Genomic DNA, 24,448 nt, shown 5'->3' with positions numbered 1-24,448 from the left:
AGGTTTGATAAAATATATCCAAGCTAAGAACTGGAAAATGTGATGAAGGACAGGAAGCATACAGGAATTAATTAATTTCATTTATTTAAAAGATTTTTTTAACATAATCATGTAACCTGCTAACAGTCAGTCCTGCCATTTTCATGACAATGATATCTAATACCTTTCTGACAGGTTTCACTAGAAAATGATTCAACACAGAAAACACCTTGACATCCTGCAAATTCATCTTGTCAACTACCAGTTCATTACACGTTTATGATATCAAATCTACATAGCTGTAAATGCCGTGAACACTGTTGAGTATTTCTCTAATTTCAAAATAGGTTTGTTTAATATTTCATTTTAGATCACTCTGGATAGAACACTCTAATGCTAGCTGGCTAGCTTGTTGCAAGAATGTTTAAAGTTCACTACTGTAGAACAGAACCAGCATCCACTCAGGCTACTAACTGTAAAAGTAGCTTTTTATGAGTTTTAAAAAACGTTAACAGACCAATCGAAAACAAATAAACATGTTCATGGAGACAGCAATTTTTTTTTATTTTTTTTTTTACATTTCGTATGTCTAAGATGGCAGGGTGGGGAAATGACATTATTTAACTTGCAAATTATCACTTAAGAGACACAAAGAATGTGGACTAATACTCTCCCTAGTTCTTCCACTGTGAATAACAACTATTTCTCTGGATATTCGGTGCAATAACTATATTTAATAACACCACCTATAATAATATAAAAAATGCTCCTCAGGTTATTTTTGTTATTTAGCATAGTCTCTGCATTTAATGTGATCATGATACAGTGGTAACTGAAAATGGATGAACAGATGAATAGATTAATTCACAAATGAATAAACATTGTTTAACTTTATCTACATCCATCCGTTTTCTGGAAACCTGGAGTCTGTCCAAGCAGACTCAGGACACAAGGTGGATGGGGTGCCCACCAATCACAAGGCACACAGACACACCCGCTCATGCACTACAAACAATTTAGAGATGCATATCAGCACATGTCTATGAATGGGGTGTGGTGACTGGAAGGGCAGGCAGAAGCAGAAACCATGACCCAACCCTGAAGGTAAGAGACAAACATGCTAACCACTCTGTCAGCATCCCTTTCCATATACATATTTCTGACTAATAAATAAAATCCCTTTACAAATAATATCAAATGAATAAAACAAATCAAATTTAAAACAGGCAAGTCTAAAGACACAGACATTTCTAAATCGTCCATAGTCTTTGATTGTGTCCTGTGATAGGCTGGCACCTCATCCAGTGCCCCTGCCAGTTGCCCTGGGTCCACTGGGGTAGGCTCCAGCTTCCCTGGAACCCTGTATATGTAATACTGTAAGGATGTGGATGACAACATGGGAAGTTGACAAGAAAATGTGATCTCAGGCCAGGTCCAAGTGATCTGAACCACAGTAAGAAAGTGGACCCCCCAAATTTCTTAATTGAGTTATGTGCAATGTACAAAAAAAAAACAAAAACAAAAAAAAAACAGGCAAACAAGGAATCCCGCACCTATTTCGCTCTGATACTGAGTACTGCATGTAAAAGTACTCTTACAAAAGGTATATACATGTACAGGGGTCTCTCTCTCTTTCTCTCTCCTCTAGGCGACCCCGCACACCCCTCCCTTCACTACAAAGTGCTGCACTCGCAATAGAAAACATGGCGGATTAACGTCACATTTGAGGTATTAGCCAAGTTTAAACGAGGTAACCTGACACGTTTGTCTATATACCTTCATATCACCACATTATTTAAATTTCGTATACAAAGCTCTATTACGTTTTCGAGGAAAACGAGTATATTTCTTGCTAACTAGAGTAGCCTGGGGCTGCCGTTGGTTTGCTAAGCTATTGTTGTTAGCCTAGCTAGCCCATATACAACATCTGTTATTAGCAGGGCTAGTTACCGTTGTTGTTAGCTTAGCTAGCCTGCCGTAGCTGAAGGACTGGGTTTTTTGTTAGCATAGCGCCTCCTAGCACGTTAGCTGTTAGCCTAGCTAAGTTAGCTGATAGATACTGCTGTTGTTCGCTTAGCTAGCTCTATGGCATGGTTGTTGTTGTTGTTAGCTTAGCTATGCTATCTACCAAGAATGTCCTCGAGTGTGTGACGTACCAGCATATATTACTGATGCGCACATATTACTGAACTGAATATTTATGGGTAACCTAAATATATGTTTTGATCGGTGTTTAAACCTTATATACATTTAAGATGTAATGGTTTAGATTTGTATCCCACTAACGAGTTTTAAATGAAACTTATGAGACACGTGACGCTAATAACGTTAGCTGTTTATTTTGTGAGTGTAATTCTTTTCACTGTTGATATATCCACGTTACCACATTACACATTTTATCATTTCCCCCATTATACATTAAAACAATTACTATGTTTAACTGTTAGCAATAAAACAGTAAATAAATAAATCCTTTCTTCACTAACAGCTCCTGGATGTTTGCCCTTTATTCGGTGCCAGTCCTTTGAAGTCGGTTTCCAAATGGTTCCCTATTCCCTATAAAAGTGCACTAGATCTAACGTATGAAATGAAGCCCCCTGAGCCCTATGTAGTGCACTGTGTTGTTAAATAGGCGTCGTGTATGATGATCCAGCCTTTAGCTTGCCGCCTTCCAGGGAAATAACGTTGCTGTCTGTCATTTTCTTGGCGGGGACTGAAAGCAGAGGGGCGGAAGGAGGGAGGAACTCACGGCTCCTGCGTTTGGACGCCATCCTCGAAAAAGGCGCCCTTCTTTTGAAAGGAAGAGAAAACGGAACTGAAGTGAAGGCACCGTGTTGTTACACACTGATGCAGAACTGAGGTATCGATGTTCACGTTATTATTGTTTACTAGAGGATCAGCACATATTTCTGAACACTATCCATACGCGCTTATTAGTTGTAGAACGTTCACGGCTGTTTAGATCCTTCAGCATCCTTCACTTGTCACATCACAGCCTTGGCCTGACTATACACCATTTAGTTCTCTAACATCAGATTCATTATGAAAGTAAAGTGCTTTGTTGCAGTCTCGGCGACCCACAAAGAGCAGAAACCTGGACGTAAATCTTGATTCTGCATGTGGTTGTTTCACATCTGGTGTTGTCTTTTTTCTGTGTTTATTTAAACAGGGCAATCAAAATAGAACAGAATCATGAAAAAACCAGTGCCAGCAAAAGGTGAGGTTTTATGCTTATTTATTTGTTTGTTTGTTTGTTTGTTTGTTTATTTGCAGAGATGCAGTAATCCCAACCATGGCATCCTGTGTTCACAGTAGATGTCTGATATATAGATTAACCCCATGTCCACTTGCTCCTGTATTTTAGTTTGCACTCGTACTTAAATAATTTGCTGCTGCTTGTTGAAATACAAACACATTAATAATCAAACCCGCTGCAACCCTGAGCACAGGGTAAAGCAGAAATTCAAGATGAATTCAAGTGCGCCATATGCAAACCACACAAGAACAATATACATTGTCTTGTAATGAACATGGTCTTTTTTTTAATGTCGTTTTTTTAAGATTCATATCTGACCACCAACTCATATTCTGCAAAAAAAAACACACAAAGCTGCACCCCACATCTTTTCTTGTTGGGTCCCACAGGAGTTTAGTACCAATGCTCACCTATAAGTAACATGCAAACTTTGTCAATGTGACAGTAAGATAACAAATCGTGAATGCATAATCTGATGTGATTGATGCTCAATCAAATCAACAAGTCATTAGCCTTTTAGTGTACCGTTAAAGAAATCTTATAACTGTGCGTGTTGTGTTGTCAGAGTGAAATATATCTAATGGAGACTTTTAACTTCTATATTAGTAATCGAATGGAAAGATGGCAGACGGATCAAGCATTCCCGCAGTGGGCGGCCCTCTCGAGTTCCTTCACAGTATCAAGGTACCTCAGTCGTTATAGATTTGCGTTTGCTTTAAGCTTTAAATTTTATCCAGATTTTTTCTTGACAGCTACATTATTATAGCTCTGTTATATATAGCTCCACCAATCCAAAAGACTAGTGAATTTCAGAATTTCTGCTCAAGAATGAATAAAACTCCAGTTTTATTTTCAGTTTTAAACTTTACTCCCCATGTCTCAGCAGCGTAGGTCATTTTCTCCACTTTCAGAGCCTCAGTCAAAAGGTAATGAGACAGGAATCAACGTGGAACATCGAAAACACAGAATTAGGCTTCTAAGGTTAAATATTTTCTTTATTGTTCCTCTGTAGGCCACTTCAGTTGGGATAAGTATTTGAAAGAGACTGGTGCTATAGCTGCTTCACCCCATTGTTTTAAACAGGTGAGAGTTTTTGCCTTATTCCTCAAACAGGCTTCAGTATAATAAGCCTTGCATTTTTTTCTGTACACAAGTACTTTCTAAATGGCATCATAGAGCATACCATATGCATTATTATTATTATTATTATTATTATTATTATTATTATTATTATTATTATTATTATTATTATTATCTTAAAAGATGAGAAGTAATGTTGTTGCAGAAAGATTAATACAGTGCATTAAAATTGCCACCTCCACAGAGCACTACACCCCCAGTCAATGAGTTCAAGGCAGGAATGAAGCTGGAAGCTCAGGACCCCAGAAACACCACTTCTACCTGCATTGCCACAGTGGTGGGGCTGACCGGCTCACGCCTCCGGCTGCGCCTCGACGGAAGTGACAACAAAAACGACTTCTGGCGCCTGGTGGATTCGTCTGAGATCCAGCCCATCGGTAGCTGCGAGAAGAACGGAGGCATGCTGCAGCCACCCCTGGGTGAGCAAGACTGAATTGAGTTCAGCATTACTGGATCCTTAGGGCTGACCTTTTTAGAACTGATCATTCATCAATTATGCATTTTATTGCCTTGCCATAAGAATAATGGTAAATCTGTGTGCAGTGCTATTATCAGTAGCATTAATGATAAGCTACATTATCCTCATTGTTGTAGTGGTCTGTTGGTCCTATTTTCATGATCACAACACAAGCTCAAAAATAAGGCAGACGATCCTGGTTTTGTCATTGTGGGTGTGTCAGAATTATGCTGTGTATTACTGTGACCTTGGGTGTATCCAGTCATAACCGTAAAAGCCGAATGTGTACGTTACAATGACAGTGTTGTCACTGCATTGTACGGTCAACAGTATGGTGTTTCGATAACAGTAATTTGTTTCGATTTAGTCCCCCTTTGTTGCTAAAAGAAGGCTTTATTTGTCACATATACCTTACAACGGAGTGATTTTTCCTTTTTTTCTCTCTCACATATCCCAGCTTGTTAGGACTTTGGGATGAGAGTGCAGGGTCAGTCATGCTCAAGGGCCCAGTAGTGGCAGCCGGACAGTGCTGGAACCTTGACCTGTCTGAGCAGTAACCTTAAACTTACTGCCACAACAGCCCCTCAGAATGACTTTCACATTTTTAGGGAATGCTTTACACTACATTTTGGAGTATTGTGGCCATTCAGTCACAAGAACATTAGTGAAATCAGGCAACAACAACAATAATAATAATAATAATAAAAATTTTTATTTATAGGCACCTTTATTCAAAGTCACTCAAGGTAACCATACAAATTCAAACAAGTAATAAATAATAAAATAACAGTAAACGACAATAAAACAGTGAGCTGCTCACTCTAGTGAATTTTTACTCTAAAAAAGTACTCTAGTGAGTATGTGTATAAATGTATCCACCAAGATCTGTGCCTTCAGTTTGGTGTGAGGGGTTTGGGAAAAAGTTTATATTATTTATAATTATATCGGCTAAAACTGAGCGATTTTACATGATGATAATAGTAGTGTTGGTGAGTCTGTTAATTTATTATTTATATCATATATTAAATAAATATTCCGAGCATATTCTGCCGGCCTGTATCCTGGGTCACTGCTGTACACAAAATTAGTTGATGAGTTAATTAGTACAGAAGTAGAAATAGTGTTTATAATGAAATTGGCTGACAAATTGTGTGCATTCATTAACCTGGTAGAATAAACGGGAGTGCATGTTTAATGCGTTGATTGATTTTGGGGTCGAAATCATTATGCAGCTTTGACTTAGATATTAAGCAGATGTCTCAAGATCTGCTGCAGAGTTTGGAGCAAAAATGTAAGTAGTGTAGATACAGCAGTTCTTTTTGTTCATTTAAGCAATGGCTTTTTGTTTGTGATATATATTTTTTTCATCAGGGTTTCGTCTGAACGCATCGTCCTGGCCAATGTTCTTACTGAAAACACTCAACGGTGCTGAGATGGCACCAGCACGCATCTTTCACAAGGTATCAAATATGTAAAATGTACCAAAGGAGGTAATAAACAACAGATTTAAAATTTGAACAAAGTTTTTCATAAAAGATGGTATTTATGTTTTTGAATCTCATTTAGCCCCAGATTTTTTACAGACAGGAAGCCTTTTAACTCTTTCCTCAGCACAGAGGTTTTAATACACCTAATTCCAACTATTACATTTTAAGCTTCATTATTTAAATTGATATAATAATAAAATCTTTGGTAACATTGGAGCCATAGAGATTTTCGTTTCCCCGAACATTCCACTGACAGGGTAGAATGGGACTAAGCTGACATTAGTTATAAAGATAGCTGTTTAATTTAGCATCTTTTGAATTAAAGTCAAGTCATTCAACTCATTAAAAAGTAAAATAAAGTAATGTAATAACACTGATAATGGAGGGATGGGTGTGGCAGTGACTTACTGGTTTGGGCCATTTGAGTCTAGCCTCCACTTTGTGTGGGCCGAGATCTGTGCATGTTCTCCCTGTGCTTCAGGGCTTTCCTCAATGTAATCCGGTTTCCTCCTCTGGTCAAAGGCATGTGCTGTATTAATTATTAATTATATTATATATATATACACTCAGCGGCCACTTTATTAGGTACACCTGTCCAACTGCTCGTTAACGCAAATTTCTAATCAGCCAATCACATGGCAGCAACTCAATGCATTTAGGCATGTAGACATGGTCAACCAAGGTATGCAGAAGAGCATCTCTGAACGCACAACACGTCGAACCTTGAGGTGGATGGGCTACAGCAGCAGAAGACCACACTGGGTGCCACTCCTGACAGCTAAGAACAGGAAACTGAGGCTACAATTCGCACAGGCTCACCAAAATTGGACAATAGAAGATTGGAAAAATGTTGCCTGGTCTGATGAGTCTCGATTTTTTCTGGGACATTCGGATGGTAGGGTCAGAATTTGGCTTCAACAACATGAAAGCGTGGATCCATCCTGCCTTGTATCAACGGTTCAGGCTGGTGATGGTGGTGTAATGGTGTAGGGGATATTTTCTTGGCACACTTTGGACCTATTGGTACCAATTGAGCATCGTGTCAATGCCACAGCCTACCTGAGTATTGTTGATGACCATGTCCATCCCTTTATGACCACAGTGTACCCCTCTTCTGATGGCTGCTTTCTGCAGGATAACGCGCTCATGTCATAAAGCATGAATTATCTCAGAATGGTTTCTTGAACATGACAATGAGTTCACTGTACTCAGATGGCCTCCACAGTCACCAGATATCAGTCCAATAGAGCACCTTTGGGATGTGGTGGAACGGGAGATTCGCATCATGGATGTGCAGCCGACAAATCTGCAGATGCTATCATGTCAATATGGACCAAAATCTCTGAGGAATGTTTCCAGTACCTTGTTGAATCTATGCCACAAAGGATTAAGGCAGTTCTGAAGGCAAAAGGGGGTCCAACCCGGTACTAGTAAGGTGTACCTAATAAAGTGACCTAATATATATTTTATAGAAGTATATTTATTATTATTAGCAAGTTAATTTATTACAAGTATTACAATTTATTACACACATCCTCTCACAGTGGCAGTAGAGGACACGACTTAAACAGTGTTACTAAAACACACACGATGCCAAACCAAAGTTTGATTAACACGGCTCAAATTTATTGGACATGCAGCAGATTAAGAACGTTGGTCTTTTATTATACCGGAAAGATTCTGATTTAAAGTGATGAAACTAAGATCTTATTTTCACTTCAGAACAGCTAGACAAATGCAGATGTAACTAATCTACGTTTTCTTTTAACCCGCAAAACAAATACCTGTCTTTGTCTCTGTTTCCTTGACCCTCTCAGCAGGAACCTCCTTCTCCAGAGCAGAATTATTTCCAGGTGGGGATGAAGCTGGAGGCGGTGGATAGGAAGAACCCTCATTTTATCTGTCCTGCCACAGTGGGGGCACTGCGAGGTGTGGAGGTGCTGGTCACCTTCGATGGCTGGAGGGGAGCTTTTGACTATTACTGCCGTTATGACTCTAGAGACATCTTTCCTGTAGGCTGGTGCACTCTCACTGGAGACAACCTTCAGCCACCTGGCACTAAAGGTCTCATTTTTATTTATGTATATGTTTCTGCAAAGTGATGTTGAAAGCAAAGTGAGTGATGTGTGCTGTGTGATGTTTTAGTCAGCGTTTAGACATAGTCGCTTATTGCTGAAATGGGAAATAGGTTTGTAAATGTAAAAGTGCTGAAAATGGAATGAACATTATGTGGGTTGAGCACTGCGTATTACAGAACCGAACAGATTCATGTCTAACCGATGTATCTGTAGTGTATGTGTAATTACAACAGAGAAGAAATTCAGAATGTTTCCTTGTACAATGACAACAGCAGAAAGCTTTGTCGCTTGAACATTATTTTTAATCGTCAGTAGTCAGTAGCATGATGTTATAATGTGAGATTACTTCCTTTATGCTCATACAGTGTCATAGAATGAGAGAAATAAATGTCTGCACATCGAGTTATTCTAGATGCACACGCTTTCCTAACAGTTTTTAACAGTTGTTCATATGTGATCAGAACCACACACATACACACACATATGCCAGCCTTCTCACTTTTGTGTAGAAGCTCTGCATTTTAACATTGTAGGAAGCTACAAGTAAAAGAAAAATGTGCAAAAAATAGCGCAGTCACCTCACAATCAAAGGTGCTCTCAGCACTTCTCTAAGCGTTTATTGAGTCAGTCATCAAATAAAGCTGGATTGACAATTGGTAGGTGATTTGAGCTCTGTGACATTAACTGACACCCCAGGAAGCTCAATGACTTAATGTTGCTTAATGACTTTGTTGCGTAAAAAAGTTTAGAACTTTACATAGTAAATATTTGTCTAGATTTGTACTGCAAAAGGAACTAGCAGGGTTATGGACGCTCATTGTAACAAACAGAAAAAAAAATCTACACAATGAAAAGGTTGCAGGAGGTGAAACGTGTAAGTGTTTTGCTACTGAAAAAATAACCGCAGCAGATATAGAGAGAGGATTTTATGCAGGCGTTATTGCATTACGAGCTCTTGGCACTTGCCCATCTGGCACTGAGGACCACCGCTTGGTGCTCTGTGCCCAGCAGTGGGCCTCAGGTTGGCGCCTGCTCCCAGAGAGACGTGAAAAGAAAGTAGGGAAGAGTGAGAGGTTTCCTGTTTCATGTGGGTGTAGACTGATTTGTCAAAGATGGGAGGAAGAGCAGGAGTGGTCCAGAATTATGGGTGGGACTGTGCATAAGAGGGTGAAAGGCAGGACACAGGGGGCACCAAGTTCTACCCAGGAGACAGAAACAGCTCATGACAAGCAGTGAAAAAGGAGCTCAGCTAAATCTGGGACACTAGATCATTTTTGGTAAGTTCTCTGTTTTGTTGAGTGAGAGAGAATGTGACAGTATATGACAATGTATCTCTGCTTTTTTTTTAAACAATTATTTAAGCAGCTTGGAATGTGTGTATTTGTGTGTAATAGACAGACATACACATAGACACTCGAAAAATCACAGGCCAAGGCAAGTATAGGCCACTTACACAGTTATAAACCTGACTGGGGTAAGTCTAGAATAAACACTGTTACAGTATATGTTGTGCATTCATTGGCAGTGTTTTTTGTGTCCCTTCTATGTTTTTAGTCTGAATTGAATGTCATCATAAAAGTATGAGTGTTGTGCACTCACTGTGGGTAACATATGCAAATGTTGTTTTGTGTGTGTGAGAGAGGGAAGAGGCCCACGTTAGAGGTTAGATGGTGGAAAAGGACTGTGAGTCTTTGAAAAATGCAGTATTTTGCCAACACCAGCATGTACTCTGTCCCTGTGCTGGCAAACTTTTACCACACGTGTGGTGTGTAAACAAGCGTCACAGCAAGCCTGAATGCCATCAGTTGGAAGCCGGGCATCGTGTTCTCCTTGCTTTGTTTGCAAGGACTTTGTGAAGATATTGAAACTGAAGGGCAGGAAGGAAGTGTGGGGCCTGTAACACCCTAATCACACACACACACACACACACTTGCACCTATATAGCAGACCATAGTGCAGACAGTCAATCTCTCTCAGTCTGGCTTGTGAACTGGGCTGTGTGTGTTTGCGTGTGTTCTTCTTGAGTGCTCTTCGGCTTGGTGTAGACTACAAAACTGGCTGCCTCCACAGGTGTGTACAAAGTCAGTAAATGTGTTGCATTTTGACCAGCTGTTTTGATATAGTTTGTGCTGTTTTGCTCATCATGTAGCACAAATCCTTATCACTTTTCTGCATATTGTTTCTAAGCTTTTCTTCACACTAGACACGCTCTCTCTCTCTCTCTCTCTCTCTCTCTCTCTCTCTCTCTCTCTCTCTCTCTCTCTCTCTCTCTCTCTCTCTGTCTGTCTGTCTGTCTGTCACTCTCACACCCACACACACACACACACACACACACACACACACATGTGTATTTGTACAGTGATGTGAAGCAAATTGGGTCACCAATGCTCTGAAAACAAAAGCCTAGCCTGCCTTTTAAGCAGCTACAGCAGTCATTCACTATTTATTTACCAGACATGCAGATGGCGTACGTGGACAAAACTTTACATTTTGGTCTCATCAGATCACTTAATTGATTGTAGTTCCAAATTATTTCTGACTTGGAACTTTTATTTGTATGTTTTCTGATCAATCCGATGATACATTTTCTGATGTGAATGTGTGTGATACTGATTGACAGGACAGTTCTTTCACATGAAAACATGGCACAAGTGATGTTATGCCTTAGTAACATGCAGAAGAGTCAGCTCTGTCAGTATCAGGTCAGAGCTGGTTACCCAGAGCACTGTGGTCAGTCTCTTATTAAATATGGTTCATGTGGAATCTGATGTAATAACAATTACAGCACTTGTACAGGACGAAAACTAACTTTCTCTTTGGTGTTTGCAAAGAGATGTTACATGTGCATGTAACAGGAAATGGTCATAAACAGTCAGTTCCTGGAAAAGAGCAATTGCAATTGGTTTGCATTCATTTGAGTGGCTCACTGGAGTTGACTGGATGATTGTGATTAAATATTAGCAATGGTATATTAAATAACGATGTGTTGAGTTTTTATTTTCTTCTTATAAAAGAGCTGCGCTTAAGCTACTTAACTTCATACAGCTATAATTAACTACATAGTAACAAGCACTGATTAAGATTAATTATAATTAATTAATTATATTTAACCTACCTGGTAGATTCTGGTTATGACATAATTGTTGTTCTTCTCTTCTTCTCTCAGCGGGTTTGCCTAGGCCACTGGGTGCTTCGGGTGCGCTACCTGACAGCAGTGTGGAGGGCCCAGACATGCCCATGCCCCCAGCGCCTACCAGGCCTCCTGCCCAGAAGCGCCGTAAGCCAGGACGCAAGAAAAGCAAGCCATCCAGCTCCTGGGCTCAGAAAGATAGCAATTCCACTGACTTGGCCCAGACAAATCAGTCTGGAAATGGACCAGAACCTGTGAAAATCCAGAAGAAGAGAGGGCCCAAGCCTGGGAGTAAGGTACACTAAGGGCCTTTTAGGATGGAGCAACTGCTTTTAGTGCTTTAATGTAACAGTTATCAGTTTTAATGCTGAATATTAAATTATTCAGGTCGACCCTTTGTGTGGTCATTTCTTAATTGTGACATATACATCTTGGTGTGTGTTGTAGCTGGGTTGGGTCAAGCATGCTGCATGGCTGGAAGGGGCAATGGCAGGTCCTGGCAGACCCAGAGGCCGGATTCCAGCTAACTGGACTCAGAAACTTCATCAGCAGAATGGGATAGAAACCATAAAGATCCCAAAGAAGAGAGGCCCCAAACCTGGCACCAAGGTTTCCTTAATGCAGCACTCTATCATGTCATTTTTAGAGAAAGAGTTTGTCATACTTAGAGGCTTTTGCTGCATGCAAGGCAAACAGTAGTGGCAATGAGAACATATGAGGGAACATTTCTGTTTTACCATCATATCCCATCTGTAATCAATAATTCATGTCAATATTTGTAATGAAATGTTTTCAAAGGTGTCATACAGATCTACACAGTACATCCTTAATGGAGGTTTATTTTTGTTTCTGTTTGTGTGAATAAGGTCGATTTAAATCCCTCAGTAATTATGTTTTGTTATCATTGTGATCATGTCCATAAACAGAGGAAACAGCGTGTGGCTTCTGACCCAGTTCCCACATCCCCTGCCAGTAGCACTCCAGAGCCTGACACCAGCTCCGTGCCACTAGATAACGCCACCATCCCCAATGCTGCCATGCAGGCTCCAACAGGTACTAACTAATTTTCTGACCTTTGCCCTGAACTAATTTCTATGTAAAAAATCTAGTAAACTGAGAAGCATCACATCGGTTTTGCTTTTAGTCTGAATGTTCTGTCTCATGACTCCTCTAATTCTTCCTTTTGTATGTATGTATGTGTTCCAGTGTGTGTGTATCTGAATAAGCAGGGGAAGGTGGGTCCTCACTTGGACGCACGCCGTGTACAGGCTCTGCCAGACCACTTTGGCCCTGGTCGGGCATCTTCAGTGATGCAGCAGTGTGTTCAGGCCTGTGTGGACTGCGCACATAATCAGAGGGTTGTTTTCTCCTGTCTCAAACCAGGTCATGGAGGAGAGCTCATCTCAGGTCAATGCACACACAAAACTTTATTATGACTATTAATTATGACTTTCTAAACATTTCACTGTGCCCTTTTAAAATGCTTCTTCAGGTACTAATTAATAGTAACTTGTCTCTGCGCTGTTGCCCTGCAGCCCACTTTGACCAGAAGCGGCACACTCTTACACTACCAGCAGTTAACAGTGTGACGTATGTGCTGCGTTTCCTGGAGAAGCTCTGCCACAACCTGCGCTGTGAACCTCTGTTTGGCAGCCAGCCAGTGCCTCTGGGAGGAGGAGGGCACTATGACAGCCACAACTTCACAGGTCTGCACTAGAGAGATGCAAGGAAACAATCTTCTGTCCCCAACCACCTGCTTCATGCATAAAAATACCCCTCACCCCACCTCTCATCCACCTTCTATCTTTCTCTAATCTGTCCCTGTATGGCCCATATCTACCACATCTCGACTCACATGCACATTTTTAGAATATTGTGGAGTGAATGTAATACCTGCCCGTCTTTCTATTTATTTGTCTTTTTTTGTATGCTACATCAGACAGAAGGAGCATTTCGGAGTGTCTCAGTTCAGGACCAGGTCGAGGGACAAAAAGATTTCTGTCAGACTCCTGCAGCAACAGTAGCTCACTGCCACACAAAATGACTAAAAGCCACTGCCTCACATCTGAAGGTACTACATTAGTAGGCTGCCTAATCAAGTGCTCTAAGCATTATTCACCTTTTGATAACTTGGGACTTTCCAAAAGATCAACTTATCTTCATAATCAAAACTTTTGAAATCGTCCCTGTAACTGCAGCTATTTACCTAACTGAACACTGAACAAATTCATTGAGACTGCATCAGTTGTAGCTAGTGCTCGTGATCAGATATAATATCACTATTCTTATTAATTATGCTCAAGTGCATTTTGTTGAAATATCATTGGTATCTGTAGTTGTCTTTTGATACTTGGTCATTATTACATTTTGTACTGAATGTTTTCTCTCCCGTTCTAATATGCAAATTTCAATATATCGAGAGATATCTGTGTATTACAAAAATAGTTAATGTTATTGCTTGATTATCACAAGAACTATGTGAAGAATGAACAAAATGTGTATGTTTGTGCATCAACATATGCAGAGTCTTTTCTGGTGGAGAATGGAGGCTCAGAACACTTGGAGAAAACACGAATGTCCCCCAGTAAGGCTCTGGGTTTGCACCCTCACACTCAGAGCAACATATCTCAGCTGTGTCACCTTGGCTCTGCAGGTACACAGACACACACACACACACACACACACACACATTTTGTTCATCCAAGCCACAACTCTTATTTAAGATAATAATAATATAAAAAGAACAGTGCACTTTATTTGCTTTATAGAGTTCCTGATGATATTGTATCTCTAGTAAAGTCACTTTGATGGACCCGTTTAGATGAGCTCTTTTAGATAAGTAATTCAACAAATTAACCTAATTGAAGGATTCGTTTGTGTACAGGTTCAGAGCGTTTCCTGAACTCTAGAGAAAGCCCTCGGCCCAGCGGGCAGGATCCAAACCTGTGGACAGTGGAGGATGTCATGCACTTCATCAGAGAGCTGGACCCTCAGTTGGGCCCACATGCGGAGCTTTTCCGCAAACATGTACGTATGAAGTTAATGCACCAGTGTGCTTGTACCTCACTGTGGTTTGAATGTTCTGATTTGGAGTCTCTCTGTACGCATTGGCCTGTTTCAGGAGATTGACGGGAAGGCTCTCCTTTTGCTGCGTAGTGACATGATGATGAAGTACATGGGCCTGAAACTCGGTCCCGCCCTCAAACTCACCTTCCACATCGACAAGCTGAAACAGGGGCGCTAAGCACAAGAGGCTGACCCCTCCTCTGGTCCACCAATCACAGAGCATAGTGGAAATCTTAAGTCCACTAAAGCTTTACTGAAGCATTACTGTCATTGCAGTGGTCATTTCTGAATGTGTGTCTCCTTGTTCTCATTTATTTTGGTGTCCATTACATGTAGCACATTTGCCCCCGTTGTCATGATAGGGTCAGTTAACTTACGCACAGTTCTCTCCACAACATTCAGTGTTCCTGTTTTTGCCATGTCTTGAGCTATGCAGGATCAGAGCTGCATGGAAAGTAGGCAGGCCATTTTCAGGCCTCCGTTTTTTAATACATTCTTATTTTTATCCTCGTTAGCCGCAGTCAAAAAGGGCTTGGAATCACACAAACACTAGATCTGTCCCAACTTTGGGAATGGTTCTATGTCTCGCTCTGAGGCACTTTCATATCTAATATGGTACTTTATACATATCTACACATCTAACCTGCAAGTAATGCCATGATACTGCATATCTTTTGTATGGTCTTGTTTATTATGTGTTTGTGGTTAATTTGTACTTTTTTACAGTTTTATACTATATTGTTAGAGTTCATACATTGTGATAAGACTGAAATAAAAATATGAAGTCGATTGACAGATTTTAAAACTGCGTTCTTGCATCTTGTTTGGTGTTTTGTTCAAGAATGCCATTTAGTGTCCTGCAGGAAGATTTCAGTAGGAGTGCATTAAATTCATGGTTTTAAAGATGCACTAGTGTCACCTATCCATTTAGTGCATCTAGTCAACACAAGGGGGCAGCAAAGCCTTTCTAATTTCTCAGGATTTCTTTGTTGATGCATGAAAGGTGAAATATTTTCTGCATTAAAGAGCAGCTTTACCAGCCCTTATACATGCTGACATGCCATGCTTGGCCATTCACATCATGACACTTTCCATTTACTTGCTGGAAGAAATCAGGGATGAATTTAATCGTTCTGACGGCTCAGGAACGTGAAGCTGTTTACAGTGTTTTTGTAACTAAACAACAGTTAACTTTAATCTGAAGCTGTATAGTCCATATACAGACATTTACACTGTAAATATCTCAGTAAACAATGTTTGTGTTTTCATTGTAGTAATTGTGTTGCCATAGTATTAACACTACACCCCATAGCATAGTCCTGAAATCTTCAATCATGAGATACACTCTTGTGTAAAGCATAATGTGATTAGGAATAAATACAAACCGTTTTCATTTTATTTATTTGTTAAGCATTAAACACTATCTAAATGAAATGACTGTGTTTTTATACTTGACTGTTTCTTTTCCATTGTTGCATGTGGATATATGATTATATTATAGCACTTTAATTTTCCAGAAAATTAGTTCATTAATGTAACTCATTTGTTTTCAATATCATTCTGTTGGTTCATTCAACTTTTATCCTGTTAGTTTCGTTGTGATTCAGTGTTGTTTTTTTCCCTTTTGCTTAACTATCTGTAAGTCTGTAAATATACCCAAAGAACACCTTGTAATAAATGTTGGTTATACTTTGTAATTTACTTTATAAGTAGCTTTGATTTGTCTGGTCACAAACACTACAATAATGCTGACTTCCACAGTGATGATAGGCCCGTGTAACTAAGGCCGCTCAGTATTTACTCCTTGTGTAAACTGCAAATCATCATGACATTTTCTTTGTAAAATTGACTATTTTAAAAATCCCTAAATAATTATTTCACAGAAGCCTTAAAAACAGATTTGGATAATTACAAATATTAGCAGAAAATACAGTAGAGCCAAGATATTTTTGAACACAACCTAGTATATTCACATAGAATTTTTAGATAAATTCAAATTGATTTACCGTAGTCACTTTATGTCTCAGCATTAAGCTGATAATTCAGTACATGTAATCATAGCCATGGCATATACATGTGATAATACGTTTTATCTTTTTTTACATTCAGCTTACCTATATAACCATGATGAAGAAGATTATAATTGTTCTAATGTACTAAATGCCCAACCTACAGACAAAAAACCTCAAAACACATAAAAATTCCACTGCTATGGGATTTTACACAATTTTTACGTAATGTCATATCAGCACCTAACAGTGGTATACCTTCTCATAACTATTGGACTTTCCTGTAAAAGCATTAATAAGCTAATGATTAATTATTATGTACACTATGAAACATTTCAAGAAACGAAAGTTAACCTGTTGCCTTACAATGTGAGTAAACTCAACTTGAAGATAACCTTTGTTTCAACTCACAAGTGGTCAAGATGATGGATTACTGTCAATATATTTTTTTTAAATGTATAAACTTGACTTCACTTTCCAAAGCTGGCCATAACAGTTGCAGTTCACATAATGGAGCTGTAATTATATACAGTATTACAGTGTACATTGTAAGCATTCATGAAAATACGGAACTAATCGGGCAGTTACAACATCTGATCGAATGCATTTCTAGATCATATCTTATTTGGACAAAATGAGAACAGTGTAGTGAGTGTTGACAAGATATGTGTGTGTGTGTGTGTGTGTGTGTGTGTGTGTGTGTGTGTGTGTGTGTGTGTATGTATGTAGCCCTCAGATGGTGGATTAAATACATGCAAAATATTGTAAATCTCACCACATCCTCACAACAAAAAGGAAGAAACAACTGTTGTTATCCCAGCAGAATATATGTATGCTCTATCGCATTCATTATTAAGAGCTGGGCATGCTGCAGAGCCACTCTGATCAGAACTGTACCGGTGTCCCAGCATCAGAAACTGAGATACAAGGCTGCAGATTGTTCTGCCAACATAGCTGTCAAATATGATTAGCAGACGAACAAAAGTGAATAAATTCCCTGCCAGGACTGAGACCTGAAGAGACAACGAATAATCAAAAGGAATGAGAAGTCATAAGAAGCATATTAATACACAGAATTATGCATCTTAAGGTAAAACTTGGACCAGTGCGGTGATTAATATACTACATTGTCTGTTAGATTTTCATTTCTCAGATTGAACAAATTGAAGTCAAGTCTCAAACTGCCCAATACATGAATGTTCATATTGTCATCATGCTAAAGACTACTGGGGAAATTCTGCTTTTGTAAGATATGACATCCTCAATTTCTAAATAAGGCGCCCCTGTTAATGTCAGACAAATTGAAGTCTGCATGAAGTCTGAGAAACGAAGCACATCATTTCAGTGTGACAGTAATCTCAAGCAAGTTAGACATTAAACCTGCTCAATCTGGACCACATTTGTAGTTTGGCCTCAGACTGCTGATCTGAAAATCTGCTGATCTGCTTTTTCCTAAAAGTGTAAAAAAGCAAATGTTGAGCTTTGCATTGGTTGAGGATCTCACTCTGTCTTACCATGATGGTGTCAGTCAAATTAAACCACATAGGAGTTTAAAGCCAGCTCCATGGAGACACAGTAGGGTGTCTCTCACACACACAAACACGCACACACACACACACACACACACACACACACACACACACACACACACACACACACACACACACACAAATACACAAGCAACAACAAACAGTGCCACTCCTGTCTCAACCTGTTCTAGCTGGCCAGGCAGAAGTCTGCACTTCACACAGGCAACTGAATAATTTACACATTGCCCTTAACATGAAAGGCAGGCAGCAATAAATGCACAAGATGTAGGGGGGCTAAAATTCAGGCCACGGCACAGGGAGGGTGTGTGAAGACATGAATTTTATCCCCCTACCAAAATGCACATTTATTGATGCCATATGCACTATGGTCCACACTTCAAGTTCACACTGAAAAGCTAGTCATGGGCTTTCCATTTCCATTGATTATGTGACATGTCTTATCATTTAGAAAGAGTTGCTGGAACATAATGGACGTTTTTTCCAACAGGATTTGAACATGATGAGTGTCAGTGATCCGTGTAACCGATGATGCACAAACAAGATCAGGAAGTCTGGATCTTTCTTACCTCTAGACACAAATGATAAAAGGGGGCAAAGAAACCCAAGTGTGTTGCCAGTGCTGAGCACATTTTCACAGAGAAAGTGAAGAGCATGTCAATACACGCAGCTAAACCATGCCTAAACATGTATTGTAACAATAGACACTTTTCCTTATGGGAACGTCAGACTCTCTAGTTCTTAATCTTGCACCATGTTGCTGTGTTAAGATATAGACATTTTAAAAATTAAACAATGTACACAACAATGACCTTTTCATGTGAATGACATGGAAAAAATATTACATTAATGGCATTTAGCAGACAGCTGAGTGTTAACAGCCTTGCTCAGGGGCCCTGGGACTTGAACTCACAAAGTTCTAATCAGTAGCCTAACAACTTAACCACTAAGCTACCATATCCCTGTCAAACATAAAGTATGTCAAATATCACATTCATGTATTTTCTTGATACACATCATACAATGAGTACATATGACATATAGTGTAGGTTGTGTATCATACATATAGGAGTGCTAAAACATGCCAGCAAGACTGTGTAAAAAGTAAGCTGTGTAAAAAAACCTAATGCAATAATATTTAGAATGAAATACAAAAATCTTAATCTACAAAATAGAAGAAGAAAATGAAGTGATGTTACAAAATCATTGATTCCCATGGAGTGAGCTATCATGACAATGGTATTATATGTAATATCCCTTGGTCAGTCAGCTTAAATTGACAACAAAACCTGTAAAAACCTATATAAATTTTCCTATAACTGAATATCCTAGCAGTCAGTCATGTTGGCGGAACAGGAAATTACATTTAAATGATCTGAATGATTTGTTCATTTATTGATTGTGAAGGCTTGTGCTACTGACAGGCTGAATCAATGGAAAACATCATATAGCTGATGTGAAGAGCAGTGCTTTTATCATTCATCGATTATGCTGTTAAGATCATCATTGGTGCTATTACAATAGTTTCATTTAGCAGTTAAATTCAGTGACAACTTTGTGTAGTCTTTGGAAATGGTTGTGTTTAGGTGTGTGTGTTTAAAGAACGGTAATCATTATCTCTTTTCATTTATTGAGAAGAGTAGGTGGATGGGAACACCAGGTGACTCAGATAATATGTTACCTGGAAATCAAGCCCTGTGAGACTGCTTGAAAAGCCAGTGCCATTTCAGGGGTCCTCTATCTGGGATCGTATAAAACTCCGGGGTAAACCCCAGGGAGAAATCCCCAGACCATGACCAACTGTTTTACTGTTGTACTGTAACTCTGTTGATACCTTCTTGTTTCGCTATGGTTGGTTTTCAGTTGTTGATTTAGACTGAGAATGTTCTACGCACTCACAGGAAGTGTGTATAGCGGTTGTTGTGGGTTGCCCAAGAGAAGCATGAGAAAGAGAAAAACAGTCACCAGTTAACTGTAAATATCTGCTGTCACACCCTGCATAGTCAGTGTCTAGTCCAGTTCCTAGTCAAAAAGTGACACATAAAAAAGTGAACACAATCTATTTTCAGTATAACGATCATGAATAGATCAGGGTGCACAATAATTATAGCCACTGCAAACATGTTTGTCTAACCAGTGTTACGCTGAGCTAAGACAAATGCAGTGTGTAATAAAATGTTCACACCCATTTCATATCCGGCAGACAATTCATGGTTTGGGTGGGAAATGGTCATTTTAGATTCTGGGTCAACTTAGAACATAAAGGCAAGAACCGTTATATTGCCAAGCCCTGCCTTCTCTTAATTCTCACACAATTTTGTCTGCAATTTTCAAATTTCAGTGTGAAGCAAGAACAGCAGCTGAATTCCCCAGAAGTGCAGAAACTGGTGATGCAGCTTCATGCAGAAAACCCCTACCATTCACTTCAAAAGACTTGGATCTTAATTTGTAAGCCTCACACCTTGATTTTAAGTGGTTGACAAAAACAAGTAACAGCTATATAAATCACCAATGCTCTCAATCTGAAGAATAACCACACAATAGCCACAGAGATTTTGTTCCATAAATAAAATAGTTTATTATTGCTTAAAATAAATACATTTTCTTCAGACAAAAGCAAGAGGAAAAGGCAAAGGACCAATTGTATCCACCCTGATATCTAAGAAGCTATGAGCCACGGTCAGCTTAGCTTCCAAATGCCGTCCCAAGGAATAAAATGTCAAGCCAGGAAAAGTCAATTACACATAGTAAGTCTACTGTAAATGTACATTGTGACAGCATTACAGTTCATCCCTCAAGCACAACACAAATTGGCTGACCTTGGCAGAATAAACAAGCTCTAGGGTTCTAGATTCGAAAACTGACAGCCTTCAAATAAACCATCTACTTGCTTGCATGCTCTCCATGGAGAAAAGTATGTTCATTATTGGCATCTACATAACCTCTGCCCCCCCCCCTCCTTTTTTGGGAGAAGCAGGAAATGACAAAAGGAGCGTTAACGGCTTGCCATTGCAACCCCCTCCAGAAGGTCGAGCAGGACGTGGCCATAAATGGAGCCCATGCTCTTTGTTCTCAGATACAAAATGTACAGGCATGAAGAGCCTGTGTAGTCAAGGTAAGCACAGATTAACTTGGACTGTTCTTGCTGACCACTCCCACCCTCACCAACCAAACACACATATACTATTTGTTTAAAAGTAAAAACATACATTATGTGGTAATCTGCTTGGATATGGGTCACAGAGTCAAGATATACACCTAGATCATGTTTGATCAATAGAACAGATAAGTGGTCAGAAGGAACAGGATATAAACCTTTAAAATATGCCTAGCATGCAAAGGATCAGTGCACACTAGTGGCTACCATTTGGTGTCAAGTAGAAGCAGAATAAGACAGACAATATGGCTTGTGCCTAGTTTTTTTTGTAGATGCATCACTTTCGATAACATGCCTGGTTTAAAAATAAGGAGAAAGAAAAAAAATCACTGTTAAAAGGCTCTACCACAAAGGATGAGAGATGGCAACTCATGGCCTATTTATTGATTTCAGCAGCATCTGTTATTCCAGAAAATTCAGAGGAGAACATAAAATTAGGCCAAAGGAAAAACTTGGCCATCTTTATTAACAAAGGTAGCAAAGCCAAAATGTTCAACCCCTTAACCTCAAAGGTCAATGAAACAAATAAATAAAAACTGTGTGATTTAAGGCAGTTCTACATTTATGATGGAAAAATCCACAATAGATACTGGAATATATCCATATGGGTTTGATTGGTACATGTAATGAAGCACATACATAGCTGCTTAATCCAGTTAATACTGTTGGTGACCAATTCATTACAAATGGGAATCTCCCAGTTCAACACCAAACCATAAGACTGCGGAGCCTCGAGTTACACAATTTAGAAGCCCGACCCCATCCCCCAAACAAAACTGCAACACAACATCCTGCACAGAACTTCCTCAGCAAAGCTTTGCAATCTATGTTGGTACTGAATGAACATGAATAAGTTACATGTGAATGCAAAACTGACATGAGAACTAAGAGCTCGTTACAACATTGCCCCAAGCTCATAATTCGGCAATGTTGTTACATTCATGTCTGGAAGGGCAGGAGCATTATTTTACTACCCCATCCCAAAAGGGATACAGCTCTGGCTGGAGCTCCACAACTCTTTCCAGTAGTGAACCAGAAAAACATCTGCCTGTTCTTCTCTACTTTGCAGAGACAGTTCTCTCCAAGACTATGAACAGGGTAATTATCACCTTTTTACTGCATCGTTCACCGTTTCAGTGTCTCATTCTGTACGCCTCAGCAGCTGACTGTGCTGGGCTGCTGTTTGCTGACAAAGTCTGGTAGGAAATCAAACTCGTTCTGTCCCAGAAACAATTCTGGCAGCTCCTGCACTCTATCCAGTCCCAGCTCCATGACTAATGCTGTGAGAACCTCCTCATCAATCAGGTCAGCATCCATGCCATTCAGTCCCAGTGCAGGACCACCCATGTGCTGCACATTGGCCAGTTGAGCTGGACCCATACGAAACTGAGCTCCATTTGGCACATGGTGCCCATTCATGGCACTGAGAGGGTGCCCCTGGTACTGGGTATTCAGTTTCTGCAGGTGCATGCTAGCCATTAGCTGCTGAGAGATTATGCCAGGAGACATGTACTGCTGCTGTTGCTGCTGCTGGCCTTGATGATGCTGCTGGTGCATATGGTGCTGTTGGTGTTGCTGACCCTGGTTGTTGTACATCATAGTGGCTGACTGCATTTGGTGATGAGCCATCGCTCCTCCATTCATCTGCCCATTCATCGCCATGTTGGGCCGCTGCATGGCTCCCTGTGGCCCATAATGCATCATCTGTCCATTGGGCATGGCTCTTAGTCCAGGTTGCGGAGCATGTTGTTGGCCATTCATGCCCATTCGGTAACCATGCAGGTTGCCATTCGCCTGGCCGTGGCTCATGGGCATCATCATGTGCTCTGCCATGGCTTCTCCCTTCCTTGAAAACAGAACACAATGTTACATTTTAAAAGGAGTATTTTGTTAACAGGAATTTAAAAAAAAAAGGAAAAACAATAAACCCCAAAAAACAATAGTTGATTGATTACCATCAACTGCTAGTCAACAGCAATTGTTAAATGTCCAATGAAAAGGGTCTGCCCAAGGCGTTAAACACCCCAAACAAACCAAGAACACACTAGTGTGTTTTCATTGGTGCATTAAGACTACATAAAGCAACAATCACCACTTTAAGCCTAACCCTAAGCAGACTTATACAAGGACAAAACAAAACTAGAATTTACAGATCTGAGCTGTCTTAATAGTCAGAGCACTGGATAACCAAACGTAATCCTCTAAGACATCCTGCTAGAATGGCTCCTCACTGTGAGCACCTTTCCCACTGCAGAATAGCCAAGGTGTCTCTCTCTCTCTCTCTCTCTCCCTCCTTTTCCAGCTGGATGCCCATAACTGCCACTCAAAAAACACCCCTTAAAATATCAGTGATGCAAATCCAAACCACTTACTCTTGGTCTGATTTCTACACTAACACCACTCTTATGGACACGTCTCCATAAACAGACTGGATGGTAAATTTAGAATACATAAAGGAACAAAAGAGTGCAGTTATCTGATTCGACTCCAGTCCCAGACAAAAAACATGCTCCTCGCTCTAACATATGCATGATCACATGAACTCAATAATAGCATTATACAGGCTTGGGAAGGTTAAAAAAAGCGCCTATGTAACCCAGTGAAGAAAGTGAGCATTGGAGCGAACAATAGAGCTGAGAGCTCGTGTCCTGAACCAGCTCCATGTTTCACAGCCATCACAAATGTGCTTACCTTTTAAAATACAGTAATTTCCCAGCAGCACAGCAAACCAGCCCTGGTTTAACAAAGTGAAGCCGAGATCCTTGAGATTAGCGTTTATATTCCGATGAGGTTGAGCGGCATAGTACACCGCTCCGGGTGAAGTGAATGAGTGTGTGAATGTATTTAGTGGGTCAACTCGGGAATTATATGCTGCCTGAGTGAAGAGGGCGGAGACTTTGTGTGTCCTTCGTTCTCATTGGCCGTGTTGCAGTGTTATTGTGCAAAGAGGGTTTCGGTGTTTCTTATGAGAAAGCGAATGATTTAGGACTCTAGTACAGACATGTCAGGTGTATTGTTATTATTTTTTTTATTATTATTATTAAGTAGGTCACCAGTCACTTAATAGCTTAAGAATTATTTTACAGTTATAATTTTATAAGCACACAAATACCATTATTGTTTACACATTTGTGAAATTTAA

At 39.9% G+C, this 24,448-nt stretch overlaps 2 protein-coding genes across 7 annotated transcripts; one reads left to right on the top strand and one right to left on the bottom strand.

Annotated features, from left to right (window-relative positions):
• The first annotated feature begins 1,627 nt into the window (after positions 1-1,627).
• LOC113644496 (polycomb protein SCMH1) lies at positions 1,628-16,294 on the top strand. 5 transcript variants are annotated; one of them, XM_027149403.2, is made up of 18 exons: positions 1,628-1,729; positions 2,703-2,839; positions 3,149-3,196; positions 3,842-3,919; positions 4,122-4,161; positions 4,248-4,318; positions 4,560-4,794; positions 6,204-6,292; positions 8,137-8,383; positions 11,564-11,823; positions 11,975-12,136; positions 12,454-12,580; positions 12,734-12,934; positions 13,063-13,233; positions 13,467-13,598; positions 14,052-14,180; positions 14,412-14,554; positions 14,649-16,294. In XM_027149403.2, exons 4-18 carry the CDS (start codon positions 3,857-3,859, stop codon positions 14,769-14,771), a joined length of 2,193 nt encoding a protein of 730 aa, XP_027005204.1. In that variant the 5' UTR covers positions 1,628-1,729; positions 2,703-2,839; positions 3,149-3,196; positions 3,842-3,856; the 3' UTR covers positions 14,772-16,294. The 5 variants fall into 5 exon arrangements, with proteins under 5 accessions (XP_027005204.1, XP_027005200.1, XP_047666761.1 ...); XM_027149399.2 differs by lacking the exon at positions 4,122-4,161; XM_047810805.1 differs by lacking the exon at positions 14,052-14,180 and having other exon boundaries at positions 4,119-4,161.
• A 5,338-nt stretch (positions 16,295-21,632) lies between these two features.
• cited4b (Cbp/p300-interacting transactivator, with Glu/Asp-rich carboxy-terminal domain, 4b) lies at positions 21,633-24,158 on the bottom strand. 2 transcript variants are annotated; one of them, XM_047810806.1, is made up of 2 exons: positions 23,998-24,158; positions 21,633-23,148 (listed from the first exon to the last, which is right to left on the bottom strand). In XM_047810806.1, exon 2 carries the CDS (start codon positions 23,137-23,139, stop codon positions 22,462-22,464), a length of 678 nt encoding a protein of 225 aa, XP_047666762.1. In that variant the 5' UTR covers positions 23,140-23,148; positions 23,998-24,158; the 3' UTR covers positions 21,633-22,461. The 2 variants fall into 2 exon arrangements, with proteins under 2 accessions (XP_047666762.1, XP_027005503.1); XM_027149702.2 differs by having other exon boundaries at positions 21,633-23,152; positions 23,998-24,153.
• Positions 24,159-24,448: the final 290 nt, after the last annotated feature.

Source organism: Tachysurus fulvidraco, chromosome 3 (assembly GCF_022655615.1).
Source record: "Tachysurus fulvidraco isolate hzauxx_2018 chromosome 3, HZAU_PFXX_2.0, whole genome shotgun sequence".
In the NCBI taxonomy this organism is placed as follows: domain Eukaryota; kingdom Metazoa; phylum Chordata; class Actinopteri; order Siluriformes; family Bagridae; genus Tachysurus; species Tachysurus fulvidraco.
The sequence above is the reverse complement of the archived record's forward strand: the minus strand, read 5'-3'. Positions and strand labels throughout refer to the sequence as shown.